Source organism: Trichoderma virens (genome assembly GCF_000170995.1).
Source record: "Trichoderma virens Gv29-8 chromosome Unknown TRIVIscaffold_87, whole genome shotgun sequence".
Lineage (NCBI taxonomy): Eukaryota > Fungi > Ascomycota > Sordariomycetes > Hypocreales > Hypocreaceae > Trichoderma > Trichoderma virens.
Window position 1 is genome coordinate 714,975 of NW_014013662.1, and position 24,652 is coordinate 739,626.

Here is a 24,652-nt window from a genome sequence, read left to right on the forward strand (position 1 = left end):
CAAATCCAAGTTTCTTGGTTCCATTGCCTTTGCAGCAGCCCATAGTGCATGTATCCATTGACTACGCAGATACACATAGCCAAAAAAAAAAAAAAGGAAGTAAGGAGAGAGGTGGAGAAGGGTTCGAGATCTCAATACATATTCAGCTTAAATATTTCTTCATTATTTGATCTCGCTGCAGCGCATCTCCAGCGTGATCCGTCACGGACTCTTAGGCCATTGAGCTGTCGACTACGAAGCATATAGAATGATGAATAAGTATAAACTCCAATTTCTAATTCAATAATCGGCTAGCCCAATATCGTTCTATGTACAAAAAGAAGCCTACTAGTATCTGTGAGTACATAGTCTAGCCGGGTGTCCAGGATGATTGATTCCGTACGCCACTAGGAATAGCGCGTTAACCGTGCCAGCCATTATAGTCCATTTCTAGAAAAGAAATCGAACATGAGTTGGAAACCTGCAGTGGCATTGTTGTGGAGTGGCAGCGCATGGCCAGTGTTGGGCTGAAGAGCCACCTCAATTTTGGTTGCGTGCGGGTAGGTTTGATTCAACGCTGTCAAATTGAACAAATCATGGCAGTCGCCTCGACAGATATAAAAGTCAAACTCTGGCAATAGGAATTGCACAGGTGCTCTAAAAGATGGCCCAGGGTTCTCAAGTAGCGAGAAAGCCGAGGCGAACTCTCCAATTGGGACGGGCTGCTTGATACTAATACCATACTCAAGCAATTCTTCCGTGAAAGCGGTTTTGGGATTACCCCCAAAGAAGATGTTCTGGATGCCATCCCTCTGGCACACAACATAGCCGCTTGACCGGTTGAAAGGAGGCGACCCCGTAGCTGCATATTCAACGCTGAACGATGTTGAGCCGGCGCTTGCAAGATTCTCGGTGTACAAGTAGCCCGTGATGATAGCTCCGTCACTAAGAGGGCCGTAGTTGGCAATGAAGGCGGAGGTAAGGAAGGATCCGAAACTGTGCCCGATATGGACGACCTTGTGTGGGGTTTCCAATGCTTTGAAAGAAGGATTAGAGGGCTTTGCATGACTCGCAAACTCATACAGGCTACCATTGCGGGCCATCAGGGTCAGTTGGCGGAGGATTTCGAGCTCAACAGGGGCTTGGACCACATCGTATGCATCCGGTTTATCAGATTGACCAACTCCCAGACGGTCGTATGTGAGAATCGAATATCCTGCTTTAAGTGATGCTTCCACATAAGAGTGATTCTCCGGCTTGTATTCCGAATCCCAGTATCTGGAGTCGTAATGCACTCCATGTGTGGCAATCTGCAACGTATTGTGCTTGCCATTCTTGTTAGACTTGGGAATACACAGCTGAGCATGGATGTTGAAAGTCTCGGAAGTCGTGGTATTCTTGATGATGTTCTTGGGACCGTGAATAGTAGTCCGAGTGGCATCGTAGATTGCCCAAGCTACTGCTTCAATATCGTTGTCTACTCTCGGTATATCGTAAATTGCAGTGTTTGCGGTGATAGGCACTGGAATATCCAGCTGCTTGCAGTATCCATGAGGCCGTTCAAGACAAGCACTCGCTGAAACAGAAATGCCCGGAAGAATCAATAGAGCACCAAGGAACAGTGTCGACACCATTGTCTCGGCAGGGAGACGTAAATTGAGTACAACGTTGATGGTAAACAAGTTCAGTTGGTAATTCACAGAGTTTATAGTGAGAAAAGTGTCTCTGATTTGCAAGTCGATTCACAAACCAAGAAGGCCGGAAAAGCGAGTATATAAATAAAAATTTGATCAGCCATATATCAGAGTCTTTGCAGAATACGCATATCGCCAAAGCCAATCTCAATTGCAAATCTTACAGAACTTCAGGCATGGAGCCGTAATACACCAATTGAAGTTAAACGCCCTCTCAGTATGGCGGTCTGTACGCTATACGCTCTAAGGAGTACGCTATACGCTCTATACGCTAGAATAACGGGGCAAAGCATCACCCTCTGCTACGTGGAACCTATAAGCACTGGAATCCTTTCATCCTTTACGGTCCTCTTTGGGACAAATCTCAATTTTGGTTACCCAGCTATTTGGACTATGCATGTAGTAAGAGCTATGTGTTTAGCATTGCCATTGTTACTAACAATCAGGTTGGGATTCAGAATCGCATGACATAGTACTTTTTGGATGACTAGAAAACGCACGAAATCATCATCAATTCCAATTGATGATGAGACTGGAAGCTAACTAGGTACTTACGTATGATGTTTGAATCTGAAGGACCCAGCGCCCGTATGTCCAGCCTTAGAGACTACGAATGATTTTCATTTGTTCATTGATGGCAAGAGAACTGTTACCTGAGTTTTGCTGCTTGTGCTGCGTCGAGCCCGCTGAGAGGAATCTGCATCTGAGCTCTAGATTCAGTACACTAGCGACTCCGTGTCCCCCGCCGGAGCTCAGTAAGGAGTTGGAAACAGGTTCCGTCAACGGGAGGCCCCCTTTGGCGTTACCGCCGCCGTTCTTGAGCGCGGACCGGATCGCGTCTCTAGCCGTTGAAGACCTTCCATTGCCCAAGTCTGATTTACTGGACCAGTCCATGTCGTCTTGGTTGGTACCAATGATTCAACCAATGGTCAGGAGCCTGTTATTGGTGCCATGATGGGAGCGGTGATCATCCTGGAGAACGCGACCCCTTGGAAAGCGCTCTTGGTGGCGTCTTTAACAACCTGTTTAAAGGGGGCCTTGAGTTCCCGGTCAGACCCTTTACACCAATCTCCGTAAGACCACCAGTGATTACCCCAATCACGAAATCACCCAAGACCGATCCGAAGGTTATGGAATTACCATCAATTGCGTCGGTCACAGCACCTCATCCAGCTTACCACAGCCCCAACGGCGATACTCGCCCCTATCTTAGTAAAACCTTGACCCTCAATGCCTTCAAACTCACTCAAGCTAATCGGGTTTGTCGCGAATATAGTCACGACCCAAGTGCTTTCGGTTGTTCTGTAGACCTCGCCCCAGCCGTCGTACGCAAGCACTTGGCTACTTCTCTGCTCCAGTGGACCGCCATCTGTTCGCAACCAGTCGATCTCAATCGTTTCAATACACTGGTTCTGGGTATTGTATTTGCGTTCTTGCACCTCGCGAAAGACATCTGCATTGGTCCTGGAGGGATGGTCTCTGTCCTGCTTCTTAAACTCGCAGAGCCGTCCCAAACCGTCACCACCAAGCGGCTCCCACGCCCATCTTCAAGGCTATCATACTCCTGTTAGCGCACCATCTCATAGGGCGTTCCTAGGGCTATCGTGGCTTTGAGAAGCCTGTCGAGCTTGTCCTAGGCAAAAGTATCTTAGACATCAGTACGAACTTTATGCGCGAACGTCTGCCCAGAATGTAAGCAATAGTCTGTCACATCCTAGGTTACGATTTCTGAAAGGCTGCACCATACGATACATGGAAATATGGCAACCCAGGCCTGTACTATTTGCAACGTTTAGGCTAATTAGGTCTCTAGCACGGTCATCTACGAGCACGCGCACTACGTTTGGCCAATGGGCCTACTAAACGCTTGCACGGTGATGTTAGCTTTCGGCGAAGAAATTGCCAAGATCTAAATCAGCCAAAGAAGCATCGCCACGGGTTCTTACGCTTATGACGTGGGGCCATAACATAAAAGTTTTTATAGGAGGTTTCTCGAAGGAAGCTTGTTACTTTGAAGTACGGGATAGATATGGCAACATTGACAGATTCCGGCCGAGTTGGAATAGGGATTATATGAATGAGATCATGATTGAAGACTATCACGGGCCGGTAGATTCTGAGGTTGACATTGATGTGCCTATTAAATGTTTTCGTTCATTCATTTACTAGGTATGCTAGGGATATGAAGTATGGGAACTTAATAGTAAGACCATTTGAAGGCAATCAAGCACAGCCTGTCCCTGTGGCTGGATGCCAGTAACTTCTAAGTATCCAGGATAGAATAATTAAATAACGAAATATAACGAGGCGCCCAATAGGGAGAAAATCTATTCATGTATCAAATGATCGCTGAAACTGTGGGCATTTGGATGTGTTATATAACGAACTCCATGTCTCAATAACCTGGATGATGAGCTGCTCGATGAGTTCACAGGTTTGCAACGAGATGGCGTGACAATGTATGCTCTATTTGACATAATATATACTAATTGGTTACTGTAATAGGGTGAGGGGAAAATTCCATATTTACGTGTTGTGAAGCCTGGGCGACTCAGTAAGTGCTAAGGAGTTGCTCGAAGATTGGTCATGTTAGCAGCATCCGCTCGTGTATGTAAATTTAGGAAAGAAAATTACATGATTTGAGTGGTGAATTCGAAAATTATGGCAACTATTACCTCCTCTACTAGCCTGATCGAGCTAGATAGCATACTTGAGATGACAAATGTTGCGGACCAAGCAATTTCTTTCCAGTTTGTCAGACTTTCAGCGGGGTGGTCAGCCGCCATTCTTCGGGGGAGCCTCTTACTTGCGAAGCAACACTCTAGAGTCTATTAGGGGGCTAGACATAATCCTCCTGGGAAAAAGCCCAGTGTGTGCTAATGAATCGTATCTTCTATCTATTAATGAAGATTTATTAACTTTCCGAATACTTAAGCGATTATTTGCTTTTCCAAGGGTTGGGTGCGAAAATGGAAACTTGCGTGGCATTCACAAACTTCAGTCGTATCAGCAACCAAAATAATACCCAGAGAGAGGAGCATATAAATACTACTATCAACAGTTGTAAAGCGAGATTTGAGGACTAGGAGTTGTTACAAGAAGCTATCAATCTTGCGTTGGTAGTTTCTTTTAATGAAATTGATAGCCTAGAGCCGTCAACATATGTAGTTTTCCACCACGAGATGTTTAGTTCTAGATTAAATATTAAAAAATACTATTTGGCTAAATAAGAGGCCATCGAACAAATATTCCCATGATTCCCAAAAACAAATCTAGCCTGGAAATAAATATGAAAGTATTTACCGAAACAACACCAGCGTGGAGACACCCATATGATCACTCCAATCCGGACGCCATTGGCGAATTCGGCCAAGACCCCTTTAGCCTGGGTACTTTTCTTATCAATTCGTGAATTAATAATACGTTCTCTAATCCTGTGAGCAACGATTCCACATTAACAAGGATGAAACATAAGACGCGAGATTGAAAGGAATTCTGGCTCGTAATTCTACAACAGATATTGCTGCTCTTAGTGCAGCCCTTCTACTGCGGCAATTTTTCTAGGTATTTCGAGTCAGTTTCTTCTCGTCCAACATCCAGGGCCACTAAACTTTCTCATATTAATCTCTTAGAGAATACTCTATGTTGATGATATGGATGCCAGCAAAATGGCCAAGATGAGTTCGACAAGAGCGATAGCGATCTCTGCATCCATCATCGCTACACAGCTTGTGCAGGTTCGCGTGGACTGAAAACTATCGAGTGATCCCACCTTGACGTTACGACTAAAATAATTCATAGATGATTCCTTTTGGCGCCGGCATTCTCGCCTCGAACATCATTGCAAACGACCTCAACGCGACAAATAAGGCAAGCTGGATCGCGGCTTCGTACCCGTGCGTCTAACCTAACGTGACGGACTTATTAATGTCATTTGCCGATTAATATTATTCTCAGATTGACGCAGGGTGCTTTCGTCTTGATAGGCGGTCGTATTGGCGCTATTTATGGTCATAAGAATGTGCTTGTCGCAGCATGCTTATGGTGGTCGATATTCTCACTGGGCTCAGGCTTTGCTCACAACATTGTCGCGCTGATTGCTCTCCGAGCATTGACGGGAATTGGAGGTGCTTTCATGGTACCAAATGCCATTTCACTATTAACCATCAATTTCCCTCCTGGGAAGCTCCGAAATCTAAGTGTAGGTTTCTTTGGAGCCATGGCCCCGGTTGGGGCGTCTATCGGCTGCGTATTTGCCGGACTCTTAGCTCAACTGACACCGTGGAAATACATGTTCTTTGCTTTGTAAGTACGATTGCGATTCCTCATTAACCTTGATTGTGATCTAACTTTTGCTATACTAGTGCTATTCTGGGTGTTCTTGTAATAATACTCGTTGCACTTGTTGTCCCTGGTGAGACTGAACCTTTAGATAAACAAGGACGGGTCGACTACGTCGGCTGCTACCTTGGAGTCGCTGGGTTAATCCTCTTCAATCTTGTTTGGAAGTCTGTCTCCATCTCCCACTATCCCTCGTGTTTTTTACCTGGTTATGAGCTGACACACAACAGCCAAGCGCCATTCGTAGGTTGGCAGGAGCCATATGAATACGCACTGCTAATCGCTGCGGTTGTCCATCTTGCCGCATTCATTCTCTGGGAAGCGCGTTATGCAGCCGATCCAATCTTACCTCTCGATATATGGACGGCACAATCCATCAGTCCAATGTTATTGGCATCATTCATTTCTTTCATGGCGGTCGGCATCTTTATATGGTACTGCAATACATGGAATGTCACATTACGAGGATACTCGACTTTGCTCTGTGCTGCTACCTTTGTTCCACTAGCAATTGGAGGATCTACGGCTGCCATAGTCAGTGGATTAGTTGTACCACTCTTAGACGCCCAGTATATCCTCGTGATTGGCAGCGCCTGCACCATGGTTGCATGTATTCTCATCGCAACGATGCCGGACAAGCAGCAATACTGGCCTCAGATGTTTCCGGCAATTACAGTTCTCAGCTACGGGCCTGACTTCCTCTTCGCAGCATCGCAGATCATCGCAAGCAATACTGTAAAGAAGCACCAACAGGGAATTGCAGGTTCACTGATTGGTACAATTGTTGCTTACGGGCAGAGCACGGGTATTGGGTTCGCCGGAACTGTCGAGGCTTATACCAATAATCATGGCGCCAATATCGGAGACGGATATCGCCATGCATTGTATCTTGGAATCGGACTCGCTGGATTGTCAATCATTATCGCTGTATGCTTTATTCGTATACCCAAAGATACCCGCGATGGGTGGGCTGATGAGGAGCAAACTGTTGTGGGAGATCTGTCGGATCAAGGTGAACAGACCACAACTGATGTGATCGTTGATTCTCAGAGTAAGCAGTTGCAGTAATAGGAATCGTAGCAGGAATAATTTCGGCTACTGTTTCTACAACTACTACAACCACTCTATTTTGATCATCATCATTTTCGTCTCATACTTTGTATAGTTGCATGCTTTTAATTAAATGTGGCAGGACGACTGCTAATAGTATACTATCCATCTGTAAAGTTGGAGACCTTGAATGAGGTAACATATTCTTTCTACTTCCGTCAACAAGAAACATCTTCTTGAATCTGTTTGGGCTAGCTAATTGTTTCAAGGAGTTGTCCTGCTCAAAGTGGCATCGTAGGAATACCTGATTCAAACATAGTTAATAACCATATTGACAATACATCAAATCAAAACACCCAGTCACATGCAAAGAGTAAGTTAAAGCTGCAATGAACAATGCCCTGGTGTACACGGCATAAGCGGCCACTCTACGATACCAAAGTTTCATTCCCGCAACACGGTATTACCCTTAACTAAAACAAAAAAAAGATATAATACCCATACAGTAGCTGATTAAAGTAAAATATTAGTCAAATGAACAACTACAATACTCATACCACGAAGTTATTGGAAATATTTCCCAGGCATGGCATGTTGTTGGAAACTCCACTGTAATTGGCTGTAGGGTTAAGTCGCCAACTTGAATGAGGTTGGTTACTTACATGAGCTCCTAAAATTAAAGGGTTATGTTTGAAATCATGCTGATAAATCACAAAGAAATTGTTCTAGAGATATTCAGTTGTTGTGATTCTAGCAAGTGTTGAAGGCAGCCATGCGCCCCATATTTTAAAAATACATTGATGCTTGATAATTATTCGCGTTTTGTTGCCGGTGAGCAAGATAGACCAATCAACTCCACAAGCTGCAAATCGGCTCCCCACAAAGCGGCTGAACAGAGATCAGGCTCCAGTGTGCTCCGTCCAGCTCTGAAGCGTTTCTGCATGTTGATCTCCAACCTTTGTTGATTGAGTGCCTCTTATTCCGCAGCAACAAATATAATGGCACTCCAATTCCGAATTGGCGATGCATTTACATATCCCGATTTGAAATCAAGGAAACACAATGTCCCGTGATGGAAAGCCGCTGGGTGGAGCAGCCTTGGCGGAATTCACCCTCCGCATCCTTTGTTGGCTGGGAGGCGATCAAGGAAATAAACATTTTAGCAAGCTGACAAATTGGGAATAGTTCTGTATATGAAAGTATGAAGGATAGAGAGATGCGCCTTTTACTATGCATGATGTGGGTAGAGAGAAGTACGTATCCTGAGTATCTCGAAGAATATAAGTCCCCTACTTTCGCAACCTCTCCTCAGCTGCCTAGCAATTCTCTCATCTCAATTTCAAAATAGAACCTTGGCTAAACACATTTCACAGCTGTATTACAATCACATCTAAACGCCTGATCACAATGAGCTTCCCAAACCCTACCGCCGTATATCATAACACTCCCGCTCCTGTGATCGATCCTACACAAAAACACCTTTCGGTAGCAGGCAAAACTGTTCTCGTCACAGGAGGTGGAACGGCAATTGGTTCTGCGACTGTTGAAGCCTTTGCAAAAGCCAAGGCAGACCACGTCTTTTTCGTTGGAAGACGACTCAACCTTCTTCTCGAGGTTGAACAAAGGGTCATTAGCACCTCAATATTCCCCTTTACGCTCTAAACTAATTCGTCACAGCTCTCAAAAGCGTACCCGCAGACCAAATTCCACGCCATCCAAACTGACATCTCCAAAGAAAATGAAGTCAAGGCTCTCATCCAAACGATCAACAAAGTCAGCTTTCTCGACATTTTGGTGGCCAATGCTGCGTACTTGCCTACGCCTGAGGCAATTGCCACGAGTGACACAAGCGACTGGTGGAAGGGTTACGAAATTAATGTCCTGGGTACCTATCTTCTCGGCAAATATTTCGTCAACCAGTCTCAGCCAGTTAGAGGGAAGCCTGTTTTTGTCGGCGTGAACACTGGCGCAATCAACGTCCCTCCAAAGGTTTCTAGTCCAATGAGCGGCTACGTATCCTCCAAGATGGCTACTGCTTCGGTGGTAGAGTTTCTCCAGGTTGAGAATCCCAACATCAAGGCGTTTAACGTCAGTCCCGGCACGGTTCAGAGCGAGATGAGCGTCAAGGCCAATGCGCCGCAATACCCGCCAACGGATTCACCGGAGTTGATGGCCAACTTTGCGGTCTGGCTTGCAAGTCCCGAATCAGACTTCCTTGCCGGTCGTTTCCTATGGGCCAACTGGGACGTGGAAGGATTGATTGCCGCCAAGGAGAAAATCGCGGCGAATCCGGGACAGCTGCAGCTGGCCTTGGAGGGTTGGTGGAGCAACTTTGCCGCTCTCAAGTAAATTTGTACGCCGAATGAGTCAAATATATGTAATAGAAAGAGTTTTTCTCTTTATTTATAAAAACATATCTCCATTTTAAATCCAAGGATGGCACATCAGGCACCTATTCCATTGTACCATGCACCTGTTTTAATTGGGCCTTATGGCTGTGGTGGTCTATAGCTACATGTACATACAGAACTGGCCGATGTCGGACTTTTTCAGTGTTTCACAGAGTAACAAAAGCGACGGGCAGCCAAAATCCCCCAACCGTTCGATTGCGAGGGAGAAAATTGCCAAGTCGAAGCGATTCGCAGCCAGAATTTACATTTCAGTGCCCGCGGCCATGGAGTCATTACAATTTTGCCATGAATGCGAGACTACCATCACTCAGTGCAACATCACTTAAATACAACGTCGTCAAACATAACAAACGCACGTTGGCTATATTATCTATCTTTATGTTTAAATTTAAAGTTACCTAGCTATACATATATATTCACGTTTGAACTCACTCCATTACAACTGCAGAGTGAAATATTAATACTCCCGTATTAGGAGGCGTTCTTCCCCACCAAAACTACACAACCCAATGTAAAGTACCCGATACCTTACACTGCCCCGTTCTTTAATATAACGCATCGCGAATCAGGAGGCTATTATAATGGGGTCTATATTCCCGAACAATGGAGATGCTTATTTCCTCCAGGGTCGCGTGATACAGCAGCCCAAGATACATGTGTGTTTTAGTAAATAGCGCTGGGCCGTTTGTAACCGTTCCGAATACCGCCGAAGGAGCCGTAAGGCCTAGTTTATTCCTACAGACACTTGCGAACCCCATGACATCTCATTTAGGTTTATCCATTCTAACATATTTCATAATTACTATCCGAAGGCGCTCTCCGGTCGCTGCCACGCTGATATTACCTTCAAACTCTTAATCTCTCGTTTATCAAGAGTTCAGATTCACTTTCAAAGTAGCCTTCGAGTTTCGTCGTTCTATTGCAAAGCGAAGAGAAATAGGGTAGGCCCGTGAGGCTTTAGTCGCCACTACCGGACCGCTGAGACTGTAATTGACAAAAAGTCGGCAAAAAACTGAATATATTGGAAATCCATTGTAAATCCATTTATGAAAATGTCGAGAAGTGTTAGATGAGACGGGTTTGGTATCACATGTATAATCGATGACTATGACTTGACAACCGTCGATACGCGCTCGATACGCGCAGCAGTGATACAAGGTATGTAGCTACGGATACATGTAAGTTAATTGACCGTATGCGCGCATTCATTCGCCTGAGTATATCTGTTCAATAGGCACAACAAGTTTGTTGGTCACCAAAATTTCTCAATCATAGATTGTCGGCAATACTCCCACCATTATGTTATTCACCTGGTTATGGTGATGATGCACTGAGACCCAGCTCGCAACCTGTAAGAATACATCGACGTAACACGAGGCTCTCCCTTGCATCGGAAAAACAGATATGGCATACAACTTGATTGGCTCGCATACATGCATCCAACCGTAGCCTCAATTCTTACTAAAGCCCTAATTTTTGCATTTAGACATTTGGGCAGCAACCAGCGTCAGTCGTTTGGCTCCAGTGTGCACCCATACTTTGCATCACCCAAGCCTTCCATCAGGAATCATTTCCATTACTTTCCGCGAGCCGAGTCCTACGTGAAGAATAGTCTTCTATCAATCGAATCAGCAATGGCGCCTTTCCCCCTCGACTCGAGTCATGGCTTACAGAGTTTGGCCCACCTGTTTGATACCATGATCGAATGGCTCTCTCAGCCTCGTGAGTGCCAACGGACCCTCGCCCAATAGGTTACTAATGGGGAATAAACAAAAGAAATACTTGCCATTATTATGGCATGGGCCATAACGTTTACGGCAATGTGTACCTTGATACTCTGCTTAGGCTTCGGACCAGTTGGGATTGGTGCAGGTATGTGGTCATCTCTCCTCCAAGGATAGGATGCAGAGTACAGTCAGCTAATAGACTCCAAGGAACACTTGCTGCTGCATTCCAATCCTACATGTATGGAGCTTTTACTCCAGCTGGGGGAATCTTCGCGACGCTGACTAGCATGGCAATGTTGGGCACCTTGATGCCAGCTGCCGCTATATTGGCTGCTGTGATTGCCACAGGAGCAGCAATAATTGTATGGGTCTTGGGTATTGGTAGGCCATGAGTTGAGCGCATCTTAATCCGGGGTGTTATATTGCCAGTCTACTGTACCCCCAGGTGATTATACCCTGGAAGGTTGCATCTTGCCAAAAATGTTGCATCTGTATGAGCCACGTTGAGACACGGAATGTAGCCTATCAGTCCGATTAGTAGTCGTTTAGTCCTAACTCTCATTATGTTTACGCACAGCTGGGCTCTAAACCATCATTGCAAGTGATGGTACGTTACAATTGGCCATAAACTGAATGCACATATCGCACTGTCATGGGTAAGAACGGTGTATGTGCGGATTGCAAGAGCGTTAAGAATAGAACGGAGTTTGTCTTTCTTGCAAACTCGGTTGAATTACCGGGTGAATTGCGATGATATGTCATCTTCAAAGATGAACGTAAACTCAAGGGAATAGGAACCATGTACTTTTGTATGACAGGGCCTTGTCAAGCTTGAGTGAGAGCATAGAATGTTTCTGACGGCGGGTCTAGCGAAAGGCCCTTCGAAGATTTAGTCCTATTTGATGCGCCAACATACCAACTCCCGTGCTCGAGAAGGAGAGAATGATACACCCGAATACTGTACTCTATAATCTCAGTGCTTACAGGATCCTATCTGATCAATGCTGCTGCGGGATAACAAATCCCCCGCTTACCCACAGCGGAACGGGCGTAGTCAAGCTCATCGGCACTAAATCTGGGAGCAGACCAGGGGATCGAAGTTATGCCGATGCTAGCAGGGGCAGAGCATGATCGCCAACGCTATCGTGGGGTTGTAGCGGACAACATTCCGCGCTTACAGTCCATCAACTCGCTGGAAAGAGCAAGTTTCACGAAGACAGGAGTTGCCATTCTGCAGCACACGTGAGTATTGTTCACAAGTTCTCACGCTGGATGAGAGATGACAAAACATTAGTTTAATATATGCAAAGTGCGGAGATAGAGAATGTCTGAACCTATATAGTTCATAGATATAAATACTAAATGCTTTCCTCTTCATTTCAAAAATCTCATCCTCATCAATCTCACTGGCAATATCACAAAGTATCAATATCAAGCAGTTCTATTTTACTTTCGTCACTAAATTCGCCCACAATGAAGGCGCGGGCAGCCATCGCTCTGGTCGCCGGCCTTTTGGCAAACACCTCAACCGCCCAGACATCTTTGGGGGAATTGTCATTTGGATCACCTCAATGTGGTAGTGGCAAACTGAACAACATCAATGCCGCGGACTGCAACACGGCGATTCCTCAATTGCTAGCAGCACACTGTTCTGGAGGTGTTTGCAGCATCCCGGCCGCAACAGGCGGTGCCTTGGAGTCGGCTATCTCTGTATTGGTCGGGAAGTGTGAAGTCTTCATTGGTGCCTTTGCAGACGGAAAAGCCGTCACTTTCAACGAGGATTCGGTGCAACAGGCGTTCCCCGGCTTCATTTCTCAATGTCTTGCTACCTCTGGTGGCTTTGGCAGCCCTATCTTGATCAGCACTGACGGAGTTATCCGCCTTGTCATTTCAAACGGCCAGAGTGGTGGTGGCTAAGGGTATAACGATAACTATCTGAGAGCTGAACGTTTGGGAAAGACATTAGCTATGGAAGAGAGGTACCCAAGTTTCATTTATGAGGTACCTGGTTATAGGAATTGCTTAGATCAAACATCATCATATCTTTCTCATATGCCTCATCTTGCCCGTGAATTATGTATTAGTGACACCTAGTTGGACATAGCGTGATTCAGCACAGCCTTCCAAGTAACTAATTATTTCGCTATAATGTCCACTGGGAATTATTCGGGATTGCCAGGGGCCACTCCAGCATGTATGGAGAATAACAGAATACGAGTACCCTTGTCATGAGCTGGTGGCGCTGGAGGCATACTCGGAATCGTTGTGATAGAGATAAATTAATACTCTCTTTGACGATATATCTGCCTCAAAGTCTACTTTACGAAAACGAGCATGCAATGACACCATGTTGAAGTGGGTTGATTTGAATAATCATATTCATTGGGCAAATATGTTTGTGGCGTTATCTTCGTCTATTAAGTGGAGCTCTTTGCTCTCTGTTCTTGAAATCCAAAGTCCAATGGCCTGGCCAAAGACTGCTATTCCACAAATTGACGACATTTGAATAACTTCTTGTTCCTCAGAATCTGCCCAGGGTACAAAATGCAATCTGTAACGTTACCTTTCAGCAATACTGCTTACAATTGCCAGTAAAGCAGCAAGCACTGTGATCTGTCAGTTCCCAATATATGATAATCTGTACCAAAGGTTGCATTGATATGGAATACTTACAACCTCCAGCTGTTACAACATACGACGCAGTACCCCAAGCGGTCTGTATAGTTGCAAGATCCGTCCAAGCGCCTTTGTTAAGACAGATGCCGGTTATTAAGCTCGCTAGCAACGGAAGGAGTACTACAATCGAGATTCGAGTCGCGGACCAATCCAACACAAGCTCAATGGCATACGTTCCATTGAGCACGTCAAGCGAGCCGTTATTTAGCGTATGATGGATCCAATTCGTCCAAGCCAGTGCGATATGTCGAGAGACATACCATCTCTTGTACATATTCAAAAGAAGCTGTAAATCTGCGTCCCCATTTTTGTCGAGATGAATACGTTCGTGAGTACCGTCCTCGGCATTGCACTATAGTATCTGTTAGAAAAATTAATAGGCTCTCCAACAAAAGCACGTACTTTAAACAGCCTGAATCTTTTCACTCCTCTCAAAGATAAGAGGCTGCTTCTCCACCCGCGTAGACGAAAAATGGTCCATCGTAGCTCCCTGAAAAGCTTTTCTGGGTCATGGACAAACGCAATCCGCTCTTTTGGGTTAAAATGGCCACTAGGGAATATACCCAAGACCACATACGCGGGTTGGATCGGGTTCCTGGACTCAATGGCAGATGAGCGAATGATGCCACAGAAGGAAGAGGTATATCCCCATTGCCACTCAGATCGTTCCCCATTGAGTCCAGCTTCTTGTTGCGCCAAAGAATCCTGTCCAAGTAGCCCGTTGTCCGCCAAATTGCCAGCTCGAGTCTCTTCGCCGGCCTCGTTTGGCGGGATAGGAGTGATAACCCTAGCTATGGAAAATCCGGCGGGCCTGTCAGTCATACCACCAATGGAAACACCAAGAAAGTTGAGTACTGGTAAAAATATTGAGAGATCGAATATGGGCAATAAAATCTGTGCGCCGCGCTGTGACTGCTGTGGCCGCGGCTGTGGCGAGTCCTGGGATTGCTCTCGAAGTAACTTTCGGAATGAAATCGGATACGGATATCTCATGACTTCAATTGAATGTGATATGTCGAAGTTAATAACATTCGAAATATGCATGCCTGCTTGAGCTTTAAACGACACATGTGCTAGTTGAGATCGGACACATGGATTCTTCTGTTCGAGGATATTTTCATACTCAAAAAGACTTGGGCCGAGTGAAATGTACGTATACCATTTCCTTATAGGGATTAGCCCAACCGGTGCTCGTTGTTCTAACGAGATCACTCTATGTCCAGTCTCGTCGAAGGGCTCTGCCATGATTAGTTGTGTTCCACACCAACAAGGCTGTACTCTGAGATCTATCGATGCCAACCTCAATTGTTGGGGGTCCCAGTAGCCGAGTTAAATATACCGGGATGGGAGAGGCTCGTGCACGAAACGACACAATCATTGGCGATCGCAAATCCCTACGCAAGCGCAGAATGTCCTAGGCAACATGAAGGGGGTTAGGAATGATTGGCCATGAAGGGGTCTTGGCCTATGTAGCCCGGCACAGAGCAACTGTTACACAAGTCTAATTGCTCAATATTCTATGTTTGGCGGTGGCCATTATAGCAACAGTGGCTAGCGTGGACGCCACAGCGGTAAGATGAAGTAAAGAAGAAGATCCGGTTTTCAGCTACGGAAGTTGTGCAAGGCTGTATTACCTACGTATCTCGCGCCCATGTACACATATTCACTTGTACCGTGTGCTGTTGCTTGTAACTCATCGGCAAGTCTCATCTGTAAGGAGCACATGCTCAGAATTTGACTGCAATAACTTTCATACTAACAATAGATTCCCTATCACCATGTGCCTACTACCTTATGTTTGCTGTAAATATTAAATAGTTTGTTCTCGAATACGCGGTATCTTGAGATACTTGGCAAGGTAACTCCATGGGTATAAATAATGAATTGGAATAACTCTGGTATATCTCACCTCTCAACGCCCGAGAATTACACATTCATTATAAGGTGCCGAGATTATTTGTTATGAAATGACTACTAACATATTTTGATCCTACAAAAGGGTTTCTCCACATCTCGGAGATGGAAAAGCACCTACTGAATCAATGGACTCGGGTGCCCCAGTCAATTTTGCTTAGTTGCATTAACTGTCGGAAGGCGATGATAAGAATAAGGTGGTATAATTATACGACTTTGATTGGGAAAAGCCGCTCATAACAGTCCCTTGAACCACTCAAGGCTATTCTGAACTGCTCATTATAGAATTTTCACTGAGCATTTTGAGCCTACAGCGACATTCGAGAATGTAGAATATTGTAGGCCGGCTTATAGTGTTTTCTTCTTGTACGAGGAGCATTCAAATACCTACAATATGTACACAATGGCACGGCAACTCCAAGAATATTCCAGCTCATAAGATAATCTATATCATCAAGCCAGAACCTATGATGACATTACTTCTTGTTAAATATCCACTTTATCAGGATTCCTGATTGCGGTTAGTAGGCGGGAGCTAGGCTCATCCCGCAGTTAGAGTATATAGCGCGGCGCGGGTATAATTTGGATAGTCTACACATTCTTTGATGTAATCTTGAGATGTGAACCTGAAGATTCACGCGATAAAAATGGGAAAGATTCTCTTTCAAGTATATTGACCATTTATTTTGAATGTACAAACTGTTGATATATACCTCTAAGGAGAAACCATTCAGTCTTTTGTCGTGAAACAGTTTGTTACGCAGACAAGAGACGATCAATACTTGAAGGGCTGTGGAAAAAACAACACTAAGCGGGAATAAAGCTTTATCAATCATAGCTAAAGAATTAGCTCTTAAATATCAGGTTCTTGAACGCCATGTATTCTTGTCCCATCCTTTCTTGACGTCGAGATAAGCTTCAAGTGCCCAAAATTCCACTAATGAGAAGCTTGAAACATTCAGTATGAAATGTAGACTCCGGAACCTACACAACATTAGCCTGTTATTGTTGTGGCCCACATGTTTACACTAGCTGTTGCTGAACTAATCAGCGCTAAACATCGATTGTCAAATAAAAATCGCCAAGGACCATGGGCGCTTTGCATTGTGATTCCAACGCTATCAGAGTGGCAAAATCGGAAACAGCTCACCAATGAGAGACCCAATCAACAACAGCCGCGAGCGACACGAATTGGTGCTGTTCAGCCACACCTGAAGATGGGCATCGCCAGACCAATCACTCCATTTATGCTGTCACAATTGAAACAGACCCCTGAAGAGGCAACCAATGAGTCGACACAACAGTACGAGGTCGCGAATCAAAGCATGCGTACAAGCAGGCAACTTCACAATCGAGAACCAACGCAATGTAGTTCAATTTGCAACCCTGCCAAAGTCGTAATTATAACTGGTTACTGCGTGGTAACACATTGAGCTGAGCATTGACATACTTTGTACTTGTTGGTAGGGACATGCAATCTGACTTATCGAAGCCACTACATTGGCCTATCAAACCCGCAATCAGATACAGCACATGGCATGTACTGGAAAGGTTCACCGGCAAGGAGATTTATAAAAGTAGCTATCCTTTAGCCACCTGTTGGTGCAGTCAGCACACCAAATCTACAACTGCCAGCTAATGGGGTACACGTAGTTGCTGCTATGCATGCCCTGCCCCCCTGCATTACTAGTTCAGCACACCTCAGCTATTTGTATAGCCGCAGCTCAGGCACTCTGCGGGGTAGTAGTAGCGCGTACACGCCTCCAAGAGGGCATTATCAAAGATATTCGGGCATCAACACGAAGCAAAGATATCAAGTGCTTACGGGCGGCTATATCATCAGAGTTCCATGGAATATTCAAGCAAAGTATACTCATGTATATAAATGCAAGGCCTCAGGATTACACTGGCCAACTGTTGCCCGCAGCCTAACTGGCATAATATTCGTGTCGCTGAGACTGAATTGTTACTTGTCTCAGGAGTAATATTCGATGCATTGATATCGTATACAAGATTTTATTCGAAATAAAACTGTAAGTATTAGTCATTTGTTATTTTGTTGGCTTAGCATACTACTTCTGCTTGGCAAAGAGCTTCGTGGCATTTATTATTCGCTAACAGAATCCTTCGTGTAGTACCACTGCGCGATGCAATCACAACCAAAGACCTACGAGAGAAGCGATTCTCGACACACCCACCGATCATATAATAATAATAATACGTTACAACGATTGGCAATTGTCAGGCCTACATCCTCCCATAGAGCAACACCCTACGACTCGGACGAAAGCATGGCTGCAGCCTTAATGGCTAGATATATGGATGGTCACAAAATAGATCCGACACAAAGAAACATGGACGTCGTTGTAGAATACAATGATGCGAGCGACGGTGCTATGCAGAGCAATGTAGCAGGTGCACCAGGCGCAAAGGTTACACGCAACAGGGCGTGGGGGAAGGACACGAGGCAGAAAAACAAGGCTTGCCTAGTAATGTAAGCCGCTTCATATTGAGATGGAATAATTCTGAATGTGGGGGATTTTTGCGCAGCCGGTCTGTTGATATTCTGCTCATTTGACTTCATGATGTACGCTCCGGTCCCTGAATCTTCTCCGGCCGAATAGAGCGCTCAAGAGCTTAAGCCCACGTATTTTCCACCTATATTCTAGTTAGAATAGGCGTTTTGTTACTTAGTTCGATCAATAGCTTACCTTGAAAATTGTATTTTATTCGACTGCTTGCTATTTCCGATAGCAGAGTTTCCCTTGATCCGTCCAGATGTATTTGGAGTGGCATTTTTAATCACGTTCGTCTGTTGAGCGTAAGCCATCGCCCGATTCTCCTCAATGGCTGAATCGTTTGTTAGTGAGATCACTAATTTAGGTTAAGAAATGAAAGGTATTTCCATACCTATACCTCGAGAAAGCAGCCTAGACTCTCCTCTGTCTGTCCATGCGAGCTGTTCAATAACTGCCCTGGCGGCACAAGCAGCCGTCGCGGAGGCAAAGGCTTGCCATCGTTTGTTTTTGTGCGAGTCGCCATAGTCGAATGCTCCCTTGATAATTATACTAGGAACTTCTTCCCATATTCCAGCAGCCTCCATCTCGAAGGCTATCACTTTCTCTCTATCAGCAAGGGCGTCCCGGTCCTCGCCAGACCGCATCACCATGTCACCAGAGCCAAATATCCCAAAGAAGATGGCCGGGTTTTGGTGTGAAATATCCCCGCTTTGGCATATTTGCAATTTTTCCTCGAGCCTCTTGCGGTATACTAAGTGACTTTTTTCACACCCAAGATCCTCACAGGGAGTTTGCAGCGCTGCGTCGCACACGATATTGTCCGATTGACTGCAGACGCTGCAATCTGTGATTGCGACATGGTGTTTATGACGATAGGTCGCTTCATAAAGCTTGTCTTCACGAATTCCTGGATACTGGTACTTTATCCCATAGCCATGTTTAGCGGTTGTATTTTGTAAGCGTAGAAGTAGCCCAGCTGTTCTTTCAGCGAGCAAGCTCTTCATATTAGACACTTGAAGCGCAGCCAAAATATTTTCCACTTCTTTGCATGGTTTGCTCAGATTATCTCTCGCAGAATCTTTTCTCACAAAGCCACCTGGATACTTTCTCCCAAAGTCATATTGCACCACACCTGTGCTGATGATGACATCGCCGAGCAAGATTTCAGCATCATCGACTCGAGGTGTCGCTGCACAACCTCCAACCAATAGTACCAGGCGCAACCTTGTAAAGCTCGAGTGTAGATTTGCTGCCGCATGAGCGGCACGAACCTTTCCCATTCCAGACAGCAACAATAGCACAATATTGTGCCTACCAATGCGCCCGGTTCGGTAGCTGTTCATGTCTCCCGCCGCTTTCCCATAGAAATCTTCACCCCCGTCCCAGAATTGTTCAACAACCAAGCATGCTGCTTCGAATTCCGTTTCTAAAGCGCAAACTAGGGCGATCTCGAAATCTTCGCGTCCGGACGGTCCTTGGCAAGGCATTGCTAAGCGGCCTCGTGAATGTCGATGACAGCATTCAGTTTAGAATGTAAAACAAGGTTCGACATGTCTTTATTTATGTTACTAAGTATCAAGAGTCAAGTCGATTCAAGAGTTCAATAAAGGTAATAAGGTATTGAGTTGCTGGGTATGTCAGAAATGGTTATGTAAGGGAAACAAGACCTCAAGGATGTGTATATTTAATACAATGCCTAGATTTATACATAATTACAGCAAACGAAAGGTTATGAGAGTTCATATTTGTTACATACTATTTATAGATATTTGATACAGTTTCTAACGGAGAGATATTTGGATACTAATTATTGGGGGCGCCACAGCTTTTACCCTTACATAGGTATGTGTTGAAGTATATTTTAAATGGTTTCACAAATGCCTTCCTTTACTCTCTCACCCGATACAGCAGTTGGGAGATTATGATATAGATGCTATAGGATCATGTGCTTTCATCGCTCAGATGACTGGGTACGGCAGTATCTGCCTGCAACATGAGATGGTTAGCCACGTCACTCCCAGCCTTTTTGTTTTCCTTTCAAATACGTGGCTCGAATTAATGATTGCTATTGTTTGACAGATTTCAATATGCAAGTCAATCACCCCTCATTGGCCGACGAGGCATATCCCACTTTATATGGCGCCTTGCCAACAAAGCAATGCAGTTAGGCAGTTATTTGGGCATTAATAGTGTATGCGGTTGAGCTATGGATGAGGCTCTGTTGCATGGACTCCACAATAATTCTAGGTCCATGTGAGGGGAGAGCAGATGTGAACTTTGTAACAACGTTACTTGTTACAACCGTAGCTCTTAGGCTGGCATCTAGAACGAGCATATTCATCAAATTTATACAGTTTTATGGAACAATCAGTATTCAAGTCCCAAGTTGGCATATCGAACAGATATGGCTTCCAACAACAATGCGTCAGGCGGATCTAAGCAGAATAATATTAGCGTTCATACTCGTCTTTTTAACAGAGAGAACTACTATGTCAATTCTGTCACAGATTCACTTAGAGCATCCGTAGCGGTACCTCTAGACAATCTGTCTTTCGATGACGACACTGACCTCTGGACTCGTGCCTACGGGGCGGTCCAAAAGCGGGAAGCCAAGCTGATGAAAAGCTACATGAAGCATCTGAACGATTTGCAGGCAGTCGGTGATTCGATCACAGATGGAGACCTCTTGGATCCTGTCTATATCGACTCTACTGTGAATCAATTGATGAACATTCGAGAAACGAAGAAAATTCAAGTCATAATGCCCAGGGCCAACACCGAGATACAAGAGGAAATTGAGAAACTCGCGAAATCTTTAATATGGTCTGACGAGGTTGTCAGGGCAGCATCGAAAACTCAACCGTATGTTGCCTTGGCGTGGTCTAGCGTCTCAATATTTCTCTCGGTAAGTGATTTGTGGAGGTAAATGTTGAAGTTATACCGTGAATATTTACTTACTGTCGTAGCTTCTCTCAGATATCTCAGTTTACAATAAAGAAATGTTGAAAGGCTTTAATAAACTCATCGACATGCAAGTATTTTGGAAAGCTTGCGAAGAGACACATCTCACATCATCGAATTCAAAGCCTCTTTACCATTTAAGAGAACCCATGGCAGAGCTATACTCCTTTATAATCGAATACCAGGCTCGAGCGATATGTCACGTCGCTAAACCGCCGATTTCCCGCACTTTTGAGTGCGTGATTGGGTCGGACGATTGGACTGAGATGATGCGGCCAATCCAAAATTTAGAACAGAACTGCCTCCATCACATCACTGAATGGCAAAAAGCCGATATCTACAACAACAGCAAAATCCAGCTGGAGGCAATTCGGAAACAGGTGATTCTCCAAGACGAGATACTTCAAGATATGAAAAAAGGCAAACAGGACGATATGGAACAGAACCTCTTCGGCAACCTAGCAGAAGCGTCAGGAAACTACGCGAGGAATAAGGATATCAACCCAAAGAGAGTCCCTGGAACTTGTGAGTGGTTTTTGAGGGACGAGAGGTTTTGCAATTGGCGGGATAGGCAAGCTGGAGCGCTTCTGTGGGTCTCGGCAGGTCCTGGATGTGGAAAATCAGTCCTATCGAGATGTCTAATCGACGAAGGCCATCTGACACCTAATTCTACAATTACCATTCAGCCGCCAGTTATTAGGGCTTCCCAAAGACCATCTGTCATCTGCTACTTCTTCTTCAAAGACGGGAATGCGGAACAAATAGACGGCACTCAGGCGTTCTGTGCAATCTTACACGAGCTGTTCAAGCACCCTTTGACTTCCAATCTTATCGCCTACGCGCTTCCGAGCCACAGGACACATCAAAAAACTCTAACAAATAAAATGGACGTTCTGTGGCAAATATTGGTTGATTGTGCAAAGTTTTCCTCAGCGGACATTATTTGCGTACTCGATGCTCTGGACGAGTGCAGAGGAGACAGTGCTCAGCGATTACTGGGCATGATTGAGAGCTCATCTTCTCAGCAGGGTGAGCTGTTTGGGTCCTCGAAATTAAAGTTTTTGATCACCAGCCGGCCGTATGATGATTTGAAATGGTCATTCGACAGACTTTTATCCGTCGCAACATATTTGCATTTTGACGGGGATGAGAAGTCCGGACAAATTGGTGAAGAAATAAACCTTGTTATTGATACCAAGGTACAACATTTTGCAGCGCCCTTTTCAGAAGAGGACCGAGACATGATTTCGAAACGTCTCAAAAGCATGGAGAACCGGACATATCTCTGGCTACACCTAACATTAGACATCATCGAGAAGAAGAGGAGCGCATATAGCAGAAGTTCGGATATAGAAGAGCTTTTATGCGAGCTACCACCTAACGTGGCTGGTGCGTATGAGAAAATCCTTTCAAGAAGTCAACATGAAAGGAAAGTCGAGGCTTTGCTGCAAATTGTTTTGGCTGCGACACGCCCGCTGACTCTAGAAGAGGCCAACAATGCTCTCGCACTTGCCGTGGAAGAGGGAGGATTCTCGGCGTATGCAACGCTACAAGGAAAGCTATGGCCACAGAATACTTTCAAGACGACAGTGCAGAATCTGTGCGGCCTTTTCATCAGCATCCACGACTCCAAGCTGTGGTTCATCCACCAGACAGCGAGAGAATTCTTAGTCTCCCATGAGCAACCAGGACCAGAGAAATGGAAAGGTCGGTTAAGCTTGCCAAAATCACATGGCGTCTTGTCCAGAGCGTGCATCAATTATCTACAGATACTTGATCCCAAGTGCGAATCCCCTAGAAACGAGTACCCCCTCTTCTACTACGCCGCTGCCAATTGGTGTTTGCATTTTCGTTCACAAGATGCAGCCTCTACCGAATTGCTTCGAAAGCCTGCACGGGAGCTTTGTCGTATATCTTCACCACAGGCAGAATTTTGTTTCAGGCAACGTGGTCCTGTTTCTATAATTCCCTGGTACGACATCGAGAAATCGTCAGATTTACATTTTGCGGCTGTGTTGGGCCTACCTGCAGTTGTATATGACGTCATCGTGCATGAACATGCCGATGTGAACGTGGAGACATTTTCCTCACTAGACATCAGAAATACCAGCCCGCCACTTCATTTTGCCATAATAAACCGCCATTTAGAGGTGATGCAAGTGCTCTTAGATCACGGGGCGAATGTGGGAAAGTATGATATTAGAGAAGCGGCAGAATGGGACTCACAAGCAGGAGCGATGGTGACTCTGCTTCTTGACAAGATTGATCAGCGTGGCAGCTGGACCGCGATTACAGAAGCGGCTCTAGATGGGGCAGCACAAAACGGGAGGTGTGGGCCAGCAGTTTGGGCAGCAGTTTTGGCATTGTTGCTCAAGAGGCATGGCGATGAAATCGAAATCACAAATTACCTGGTCCAACAGACAGCTAAATGGGCATCAGTTGACGCCATGTCTCTGCTCCTGGATGAGCGTGGCAACGAGTTCACCATTACACAAGATGTCGCGATAGCTGCGACACGCAATAAGAGAGATATGCTTGCTCTACTTCTCGAGCGGCGTGGCCACGAGGTTAACATAACAGAAGCAGTGCTCATTGGGGCAATGAGGACATCTTATCCTGAAACTTTGAGTTTACTCTTAGACCATTGCAGCGGAACCAAAATTACAGAGAAAGTGGTTCAAGCCGCAGCAGACAGTCATGCAGATATAATGCAATTACTGCTTGACAGGCGTGGGCATGAGATTGCAATCACAGAAGGCATCGTCAAGGCTGCAGTAGCCAATAAGTTGCATGCGGAGGGAATAATGTCTCTACTCCTTGACAGGCGTGGGCATGAGATTACAATCACGGAAGGCATCGTCAAAGCCGCGGCAGCCAATGCAGCATGTTGGATGGAACGCACTTTCAGAAGGGCCAAGCGTAAGGCTCCGGTGGCTGATTCATGGAATGCAGTTAAGCTTATGTCTCTTCTGCTTGACAGGCGTGGACATGAGATAATAATTACAGAAGACGTTGTTAAAGCTGCAGTGGCATGCAATACAGTTGAATTTATATCTCTGCTACTTAACAGGCGTGGACATGAGATAACAGTTACAGAAGACGTTTTTAAGGCTTCAGTGGCTAATACACGGGATGCAGTTGAAATTATGTCTCTGCTACTTAACAGGCGTGGACATGAGATTACAATTACAGAAGACGTTGTTATGGCTGCAGTGGCTCGTAAATCGTGCGCAGTTGAAATTATGTCTCTGCTGCTTGACAGGCGTGGACATGAGATTACTGTCACAGAAGACATAATTAAGGCTGCAATGGCAAATGAAAATGCAGTGAGAATTATATCTCTGCTGCTTGATAGATGCGGACATGGGGATTACCGTTGC

At 45.2% G+C, this 24,652-nt stretch overlaps 8 protein-coding genes across 8 annotated transcripts; 5 read left to right on the forward strand and 3 right to left on the reverse strand.

The window, feature by feature from the left end:
* Positions 1-416: 416 nt before the first annotated feature.
* On the reverse strand, positions 417-1,613 carry TRIVIDRAFT_44656 (uncharacterized protein; the record flags this gene model as incomplete). Its single annotated transcript, XM_014096792.1, has 1 exon — positions 417-1,613. One exon carries the CDS (start codon positions 1,611-1,613, stop codon positions 417-419), a length of 1,197 nt encoding a protein of 398 aa, XP_013952267.1.
* Positions 1,614-5,474: 3,861 nt separating this feature from the next.
* Positions 5,475-7,082, forward strand: TRIVIDRAFT_45186 (uncharacterized protein; the record flags this gene model as incomplete). Its single annotated transcript, XM_014096793.1, has 4 exons — positions 5,475-5,569; positions 5,631-5,978; positions 6,038-6,181; positions 6,245-7,082. The coding sequence occupies 4 exons, from the start codon at positions 5,475-5,477 to the stop codon at positions 7,080-7,082; spliced, it is 1,425 nt and encodes a 474-aa protein (XP_013952268.1).
* Positions 7,083-8,471: 1,389 nt separating this feature from the next.
* Positions 8,472-9,413, forward strand: TRIVIDRAFT_159950 (uncharacterized protein; the record flags this gene model as incomplete). Its single annotated transcript, XM_014096794.1, has 2 exons — positions 8,472-8,690; positions 8,763-9,413. The coding sequence occupies 2 exons, from the start codon at positions 8,472-8,474 to the stop codon at positions 9,411-9,413; spliced, it is 870 nt and encodes a 289-aa protein (XP_013952269.1).
* Positions 9,414-11,244: 1,831 nt separating this feature from the next.
* TRIVIDRAFT_159689 (uncharacterized protein) lies at positions 11,245-11,594 on the forward strand (the record flags this gene model as incomplete). Its single annotated transcript, XM_014096795.1, has 2 exons — positions 11,245-11,347; positions 11,410-11,594. Coding segments are annotated over 2 exons (288 nt in total), but the record flags the coding sequence as incomplete, so codon positions are not given.
* Positions 11,595-12,675: 1,081 nt separating this feature from the next.
* TRIVIDRAFT_45226 (uncharacterized protein) lies at positions 12,676-13,119 on the forward strand (the record flags this gene model as incomplete). Its single annotated transcript, XM_014096796.1, has 1 exon — positions 12,676-13,119. One exon carries the CDS (start codon positions 12,676-12,678, stop codon positions 13,117-13,119), a length of 444 nt encoding a protein of 147 aa, XP_013952271.1.
* A 642-nt stretch (positions 13,120-13,761) lies between these two features.
* Positions 13,762-15,123, reverse strand: TRIVIDRAFT_226191 (uncharacterized protein; the record flags this gene model as incomplete). The annotated part of the gene is made up of 3 exons (XM_014096797.1): positions 13,762-13,808; positions 13,876-14,230; positions 14,281-15,123. The coding sequence occupies 3 exons, from the start codon at positions 15,121-15,123 to the stop codon at positions 13,762-13,764; spliced, it is 1,245 nt and encodes a 414-aa protein (XP_013952272.1).
* A 3,553-nt stretch (positions 15,124-18,676) lies between these two features.
* On the reverse strand, positions 18,677-19,798 carry TRIVIDRAFT_45190 (uncharacterized protein; the record flags this gene model as incomplete). Its single annotated transcript, XM_014096798.1, has 1 exon — positions 18,677-19,798. One exon carries the CDS (start codon positions 19,796-19,798, stop codon positions 18,677-18,679), a length of 1,122 nt encoding a protein of 373 aa, XP_013952273.1.
* A 917-nt stretch (positions 19,799-20,715) lies between these two features.
* TRIVIDRAFT_159832 (uncharacterized protein) lies at positions 20,716-23,467 on the forward strand (the record flags this gene model as incomplete). The annotated part of the gene is made up of 2 exons (XM_014096799.1): positions 20,716-21,216; positions 21,278-23,467. Coding segments are annotated over 2 exons (2,691 nt in total), but the record flags the coding sequence as incomplete, so codon positions are not given.
* Between the last annotated feature and the right edge of the window lie 1,185 nt (positions 23,468-24,652).